The sequence below is a fragment of the Cyclopterus lumpus genome, chromosome 7 (genome assembly GCF_009769545.1).
Source record: "Cyclopterus lumpus isolate fCycLum1 chromosome 7, fCycLum1.pri, whole genome shotgun sequence".
NCBI classification, from domain to species: Eukaryota; Metazoa; Chordata; class Actinopteri; order Perciformes; family Cyclopteridae; genus Cyclopterus; species Cyclopterus lumpus.
In genome coordinates, this window is record NC_046972.1 from 24,363,427 (window position 1) to 24,370,926 (window position 7,500).

The 7,500-nt window shown below is 43.7% G+C and overlaps 1 protein-coding gene across 1 annotated transcript in view; it reads right to left on the reverse strand.

Annotated features, from left to right (window-relative positions):
- cdk16 (cyclin-dependent kinase 16) overlaps positions 1-7,500 on the reverse strand; it is a 24,548-nt gene that overhangs the window by 14,800 nt on the left and 2,248 nt on the right. Inside the window, exons 3-6 of the mRNA XM_034537184.1 lie at positions 6,558-6,713; positions 6,229-6,347; positions 1,440-1,568; positions 1,274-1,330 (exon numbers count right to left, since the gene is read on the reverse strand). Of these exons, the coding sequence (XP_034393075.1) occupies positions 1,274-1,330; positions 1,440-1,568; positions 6,229-6,347; positions 6,558-6,713 (461 nt within the window). The remainder of the gene's footprint in view (positions 1-1,273; positions 1,331-1,439; positions 1,569-6,228; positions 6,348-6,557; positions 6,714-7,500) is intronic.

Genomic DNA, 7,500 nt, shown 5'->3' on the forward strand with positions numbered 1-7,500 from the left:
CAGGTAGAAAGAGACAGGTAGAGAAGGGCAGGTAGAAAGAGACAGGTAGAGAAGGACAGGTGGAAAGAGACAGGTGTAAAGAGACAGGTAGAGAAGGACAGAGACAGGTAGAGAAGGACAGGTGGAAAGAGACATGTAGAGAAGGACAGGTAGAAAGAGACAGGTAGAGAAGGACAGGTAGAAAGAGACAGGTAGAGAAGGGCAGGTAGAAAGAGACAGGTAGAGAAGGACAGAGACAGGTAGAGAAGGACAGGTGGAAAGAGACATGTAGAGAAGGACAGGTAGAAAGAGACAGGTAGAGAAGGACAGGTAGAAAGAGACAGGTAGAGAAGGACAGGTAGAAAGAGACAGGTAGAAAGAGACAGGTAGAGAAGGGCAGGTGGAAAGAGACAGGTAGAAAGAGACAGGTAGAGAAGGACAGAGACAGGTAGAGAAGGGCAGGTAGAAAGAGACAGTTGGAGAAGGGCAGGTAGAAAGAGACAGGTAGAAAGAGACAGGTAGAGAAGGACAGGTAGAGAAGGACAGGTGGAAAGAGACAGGTAGAGAAGGACAGAGACAGATAGAGAAGGACAGGTGGAAAGAGACATGTAGAGAAGGACAGAGACAGGTAGAGAAGGGCAGGTAGAAAGAGACAGGTAGAGAAGGACAGAGACAGGTAGAGAAGGGCAGGTAGAAAGAGACAGTTGGAGAAGGGCAGGTAGAAAGAGACAGGTAGAGAAGGGCAGGTAGAAAGAGACAGGTAGAGAAGGACAGGTGGAAAGAGACAGGTAGAAAGAGACAGGTAGAGAAGGACAGAGACAGATAGAGAAGGACAGGTGGAAAGAGACATGTAGAGAAGGACAGAGACAGGTAGAGAAGGGCAGGTAGAAAGAGACAGGTAGAGAAGGACAGGTAGAAAGAGACAGGTAGAAAGAGACAGGTAGAAAGAGACAGAGACAGGTAGAGAAGGACAGGTAGAAAGAGACAGGTAGAAAGAGACAGGTAGAAAGAGACAGAGACAGGTAGAGAAGGACAGGTGGAAAGAGACAGGTAGAGAAGGACAGAGACAGGTAGAGAAGGACAGGTAGAAAGAGACAGATAGAAAGAGACAGGTAGAGAAGGACAGGTGGAAAGAGACAGGTAGAAAGAGACAGGTAGAGAAGGACAGGTAGAAAGAGACAGGTGAGAGGTCAAGACAGGTAGAAAGAGACAGGTAGAGAAGGACAGGTAGAAAGAGACAGGTAGAGAAGGACAGGTAGAAAGAGACAGGTGAGAGGTCAAGACAGTTCCTCACCTCTCCCAGTTTGTCCAGTTTGATGTACGTCTCCAGTTTCCCAAAACCAATCTCTGACTGAAGACACAAAGAGACAGGAGGTCGTGAATAATGATCTGTATGAAGACACCAGATTCTAATAATAGAATACAAGAGAAGCAGGACGAGTAAAAGCAGGTAGGTGTACCAGAGACACTCTACGCAGCCGTCTGCTGATTGGCTGCTCAAACAGAGCTGGGCCAATCAGATTAAACTTCTCCAGATAACCGTCCGGAAGACGAATGTCGGCCGGTAATGAAAGTCGTTTGTTAATGTCCTGAAACACACAAAAAACTGCACATTAATGGAGTCGGTAACGTCAACAGAAACCAGACCGGGTCTAAAGGCAGAGTTCAGAGTCTAAGGACAGAGTTCATAGTCTAAAGACAGAGTTCATAGTCTAAAGACAGAGTTCATAGTCTAAAGACAGAGTTCAGAGTCTAAGGACAGAGTTCAGAGTCTAAGGACAGAGTTCATAGTCTAAAGACAGAGTTCAGAGTCTAAAGACAGAGTTCATAGTCTAAAGACAGAGTTCAGAGTCTAAGGACAGAGTTCAGAGTCTAAAGACAGAGTTCAGAGTCTAAGGACAGAGTTCAGGGTCTAAAGACAGAGTTCAGGGTCTAAAGACAGAGTTCAGAGTCTAAAGACAGAGTTCAGGGTCTAAAGACAGAGTTCAGAGTCTAAAGACAGAGTTCAGAGTCTAAAGACAGAGTTCAGAGTCTAAGGACAGAGTTCAGGGTCTAAAGACAGAGTTCAGAGTCTAAATACAGAGTTCAGGGTCTAAAGACAGAGTTCAGAGTCTAAAGACAGAGTTCAGAGTCTAAGGACAGAGTTCAGAGTCTAAAGACAGAGTTCAGGGTCTAAAGACAGAGTTCAGAGTCTAAAGACAGAGTTCAGAGTCTAAAGACAGAGTTCAGGGTCTAAAGACAGAGTTCAGAGTCTAAAGACAGAGTTCAGAGTCTAAGGACAGAGTTCAGGGTCTAAAGACAGAGTTCAGAGTCTAAAGACAGAGTTCAGAGTCTAAGGACAGAGTTCAGAGTCTAAGGACAGAGTTCATAGTCTAAAGACAGAGTTCAGAGTCTAAAGACAGAGTTCATAGTCTAAAGACAGAGTTCAGAGTCTAAGGACAGAGTTCAGAGTCTAAAGACAGAGTTCAGAGTCTAAAGACAGAGTTCAGGGTCTAAAGACAGAGTTCAGAGTCTAAAGACAGAGTTCAGGGTCTAAAGACAGAGTTCAGAGTCTAAGGACAGAGTTCAGAGTCTAAAGACAGAGTTCAGAGTCTAAGGACAGAGTTCAGGGTCTAAAGACAGAGTTCAGAGTCTAAAGACAGAGTTCAGAGTCTAAAGACAGAGTTCATAGTCTAAGGACAGAGTTCAGAGTCTAAAGACAGAGTTCATAGTCTAAAGACAGAGTTCAGAGTCTAAGGACAGAGTTCAGGGTCTAAAGACAGAGTTCAGAGTCTAAAGACAGAGTTCAGGGTCTAAAGACAGAGTTCAGAGGCTAAGGACAGAGTTCAGGGTCTAAAGACAGAGTTCATAGTCTAAAGACAGAGTTCAGAGTCTAAGGACAAAGTTCAGGGTCTAAAGACAGAGTTCAGAGTCTAAAGACAGAGTTCATAGTCTAAGGACAGAGTTCAGAGGCTAAGGACAGAGTTCAGAGTCTAAGGACAGAGTTCAGAGTCTAAGGACAGAGTTCATAGTCTAAAGACAGAGTTCAGAGTCTAAAGACAGAGTTCATAGTCTAAAGACAGAGTTCAGAGTCTAAGGACAGAGTTCAGAGTCTAAAGACAGAGTTCAGAGTCTAAGGACAGAGTTCAGGGTCTAAAGACAGAGTTCAGGGTCTAAAGACAGAGTTCAGAGTCTAAAGACAGAGTTCAGAGTCTAAAGACAGAGTTCAGAGTCTAAGGACAGAGTTCAGGGTCTAAAGACAGAGTTCAGAGTCTAAAGACAGAGTTCAGGGTCTAAAGACAGAGTTCAGAGTCTAAAGACAGAGTTCAGAGTCTAAAGACAGAGTTCAGAGTCTAAGGACAGAGTTCAGGGTCTAAAGACAGAGTTCAGAGTCTAAAGACAGAGTTCAGGGTCGAAAGACAGAGTTCAGAGTCTAAAGACAGAGTTCAGAGTCTAAAGACAGAGTTCAGGGTCTAAAGACAGAGTTCAGAGTCTAAAGACAGAGTTCAGAGTCTAAGGACAGAGTTCAGGGTCTAAAGACAGAGTTCAGAGTCTAAAGACAGAGTTCAGAGTCTAAGGACAGAGTTCAGAGTCTAAGGACAGAGTTCATAGTCTAAAGACAGAGTTCAGAGTCTAAAGACAGAGTTCATAGTCTAAAGACAGAGTTCAGAGTCTAAGGACAGAGTTCAGAGTCTAAAGACAGAGTTCAGAGTCTAAGGACAGAGTTCAGGGTCTAAAGACAGAGTTCAGGGTCTAAAGACAGAGTTCAGAGTCTAAAGACAGAGTTCAGGGTCTAAAGACAGAGTTCAGAGTCTAAAGACAGAGTTCAGAGTCTAAAGACAGAGTTCAGAGTCTAAGGACAGAGTTCAGGGTCTAAAGACAGAGTTCAGAGTCTAAAGACAGAGTTCAGAGTCTAAAGACAGAGTTCATAGTCTAAGGACAGAGTTCAGAGTCTAAAGACAGAGTTCATAGTCTAAAGACAGAGTTCAGAGTCTAAGGACAGAGTTCAGGGTCTAAAGACAGAGTTCAGAGTCTAAAGACAGAGTTCAGGGTCTAAAGACAGAGTTCAGAGGCTAAGGACAGAGTTCAGGGTCTAAAGACAGAGTTCATAGTCTAAAGACAGAGTTCAGAGTCTAAGGACAAAGTTCAGGGTCTAAAGACAGAGTTCAGAGTCTAAAGACAGAGTTCATAGTCTAAGGACAGAGTTCAGAGGCTAAGGACAGAGTTCAGAGTCTAAAGACAGAGTTCATAGTCTAAAGACAGAGTTCAGGGTCTAAAGACAGAGTTCAGAGTCTAAGGACAGAGTTCAGGGTCTAAAGACAGAGTTTAGAGTCTAAAGACAGAGTTCAGAGTCTAAGGACAGAGTTCAGAGTCTAAAGACAGAGTTCAGAGTCTAAAGACAGAGTTCAGAGTCTAAGGACAGAGTTCAGAGTCTAAGGACAGAGTTCAGAGTCTAAAGACAGAGTTCAGAGTCTAAGGACAAAGTTCAGAGTCTAAAGACAGAGTTCAGAGTCTAAAGACAGAGTTCAGAGTCTAAGGACAGAGTTCAGAGTCTAAGGACAGAGTTTAGAGTCTAAGGACAGAGTTCAGAGTCTAAGGACAGAGTTCATAGTCTAAAGACAGAGTTTAGAGTCTAAGGACAGAGTTCAGAGTCTAAGGACAGAGTTCATAGTCCAAAGACAGAGTTCATAGTCTAAAGACAGAGTTCAGAGTCTAAGGACAGAGTTCAGAGTCTAAAGACAGAGTTTAGAGTCTAAAGACAGAGTTCAGAGTCTAAAGACAGAGTTCAGAGTCTAAAGACAGAGTTCATAGTCTAAAGACAGAGTTCAGAGTATAAAGACAGAGTTCAGGGTCTAAAGACAGAGTTCAGAGTCTAAGGACAGAGTTCAGAGTCTAAAAGTTCAGAGTCTAAAGACAGAGTTCAGGGTCTAAAGACAGAGTTCAGGGTTTAAGGACAGAGTTCAGAGTCTAAAGACAGAGTTTAGAGTCTAAAGACAGAGTTCAGGGTCTAAAGACAGAGTTCAGAGTCTAAGGACAGAGTTTAGAGTCTAAAGACAGAGTTCATAGTCTAAAGACAGAGTTCAGAGTCTAAAGACAGAGTTCAGAGTCTAAAGACAGAGTTCATAGTCTAAAGACAGAGTTCAGAGTATAAAGACAGAGTTCAGAGTCTAAAGACAGAGTTCAGAGTCTAAAAGTTCAGAGTCTAAAGACAGAGTTCAGGGTCTAAAGACAGAGTTCAGAGTCTAAAAGTTCAGAGTCTAAAGACAGAGTTCAGAGTCTAAAGACAGAGTTCAGAGTCTAAAAGTTCAGAGTCTAAAGACAGAGTTCAGGGTCTAAAGACAGAGTTCAGAGTCTAAAAGTTCAGAGTATAAAGACAGAGTTCAGAGTCTAAAGACAGAGTTCAGAGTCTAAAAGTTCAGAGTCTAAAGACAGAGTTCATAGTCTAAAGACAGAGTTCAGAGTCTAAAGACAGAGTTCAGAGTCTAAAGACAGAGTTCATAGTCTAAAGACAGAGTTCAGAGTATAAAGACAGAGTTCAGGGTCTAAAGACAGAGTTCAGGGTTTAAGGACAGAGTTCAGAGTCTAAAGACAGAGTTTAGAGTCTAAAGACAGAGTTCAGGGTCTAAAGACAGAGTTCAGAGTCTAAGGACAGAGTTTAGAGTCTAAAGACAGAGTTCATAGTCTAAAGACAGAGTTCAGAGTCTAAAGACAGAGTTCAGAGTCTAAAGACAGAGTTCAGAGTCTAAAAGTTCAGAGTCTAAAGACAGAGTTCAGGGTCTAAAGACAGAGTTCAGAGTATAAAGACAGAGTTCAGAGTCTAAAGACAGAGTTCAGAGTCTAAAAGTTCAGAGTCTAAAGACAGAGTTCAGGGTCTAAAGACAGAGTTCATAGTCTAAAGACAGAGTTCAGAGTATAAAGACAGAGTTCAGAGTCTAAAGACAGAGTTCAGAGTCTAAAAGTTCAGAGTCTAAAGACAGAGTTCAGGGTCTAAAGACAGAGTTCATAGTCTAAAGACAGAGTTCAGGGTCTAAAGACAGAGTTCAGAGTCTAAAGACAGAGTTCAGGGTCTAAAGACAGAGTTCATAGTCTAAAGACAGAGTTCAGAGTATAAAGACAGAGTTCAGAGTCTAAAGACAGAGTTCAGAGTCTAAAGACAGAGTTCATAGTCTAGGACTGAAGAAATGTGTGTGTGCGTCTTACTGTGTGTGTGTGTTTGTGTATTACTGTGTGTGTGTGTGTGTGTGTGTGTGTGTGAATGTGTGTGTGTACCTCAGTGGAGATCTTCTTGTTTCTCAGTCTCACTCTAACTGGACTCTGAACGTTGTCTAGAGAAGAAGCCGGATCACTTTCTCCATCTGAACTCATCTTTACGTCCTCGTGGACAATCTCTGAAAGTACACACACATTAGTACCCAGTCGAGCCGTGTGGGTCAGGTAGTGCAGTATTTGTACATGTATTTGTAGTATTAGTGCAGTATTTGTACATGTATTTGGAGTATTAGTACCCAGTCGAGCCGTGTGGTTCAGGTAGTGCAGTATTTGTACATGTATTCGTAGTATTAGTGCAGTATTTGTACATGTATTTGTAGTATTAGTACCCAGTCGAGCCGTGTGGTTCAGGTAGGAGCTCAGGCTTCGGCCGAGGCCTCCGGGTTTCCTCAGCGAGCTGCTGTACGACTGAAGAAGAGACTGAACTGATGAAGACGAAGCTCGAACCTTCAAACTTCCAGAAGAACCGCGAAGAGACGCCACCTCTGATGATGACGAGGAGGAGGAGGAGGAGATGATGAAGAGGAGGAACGATTGGTTGATTTGGTGAAGAAAAAAAGAAGAAAAGCGCAATAAGTGACATCTCAACACAGCATTGATTAATTGATCGATTCATAGTTACAAAAGATAACCAATAAAAATCAGGAAACCAAACAACCAATGAGAACAGAGAGTGATGACCCTGTGACCTCACTGTGACATCACAAGGGCTGTTTCTTAACTCGGCTTACAATTACTATGCTTGGATACCTACTGGACCAGACCAAGGCCAGTTTAAGGCTCAGGAAACCTACTGGACCAGACCGAGGCCAGTTAAAGGCTCAGGAAACCTGCTGGACCAGACCGAGGCCAGTTAAAGGCTCAGGAAACCTGCTGGACCAGACCGAGACCAGTTAAAGGCTCAGGAAACCTACTGGACCAGACCGAGACCAGTTAAAGGCTCAGGAAACCTACTGGACCAGACCGAGACCAGTTAAAGGCTCAGGAAACCTACTGGACCAGACCGAGACCAGTTAAAGGCTCAGGAAACCTGCTGGACCAGACCGAGGCCAGTTAAAGGCTCAGGAAACCTGCTGGACCAGACCGAGACCAGTTAAAGGCTCAGGAAACCTGCTGGACCAGACCGAGGCCAGTTAAAGGCTCAGGAAACCTGCTGGACCAGACCGAGGCCAGTTAAAGGCTCAGGAAACCTGCTGGACCAGACCGAGACCAGTTAAAGGCTCAGGAAACCTGCTGGACCAGACCGAGGCCAGTTAAAGGCTCAGGAAACCT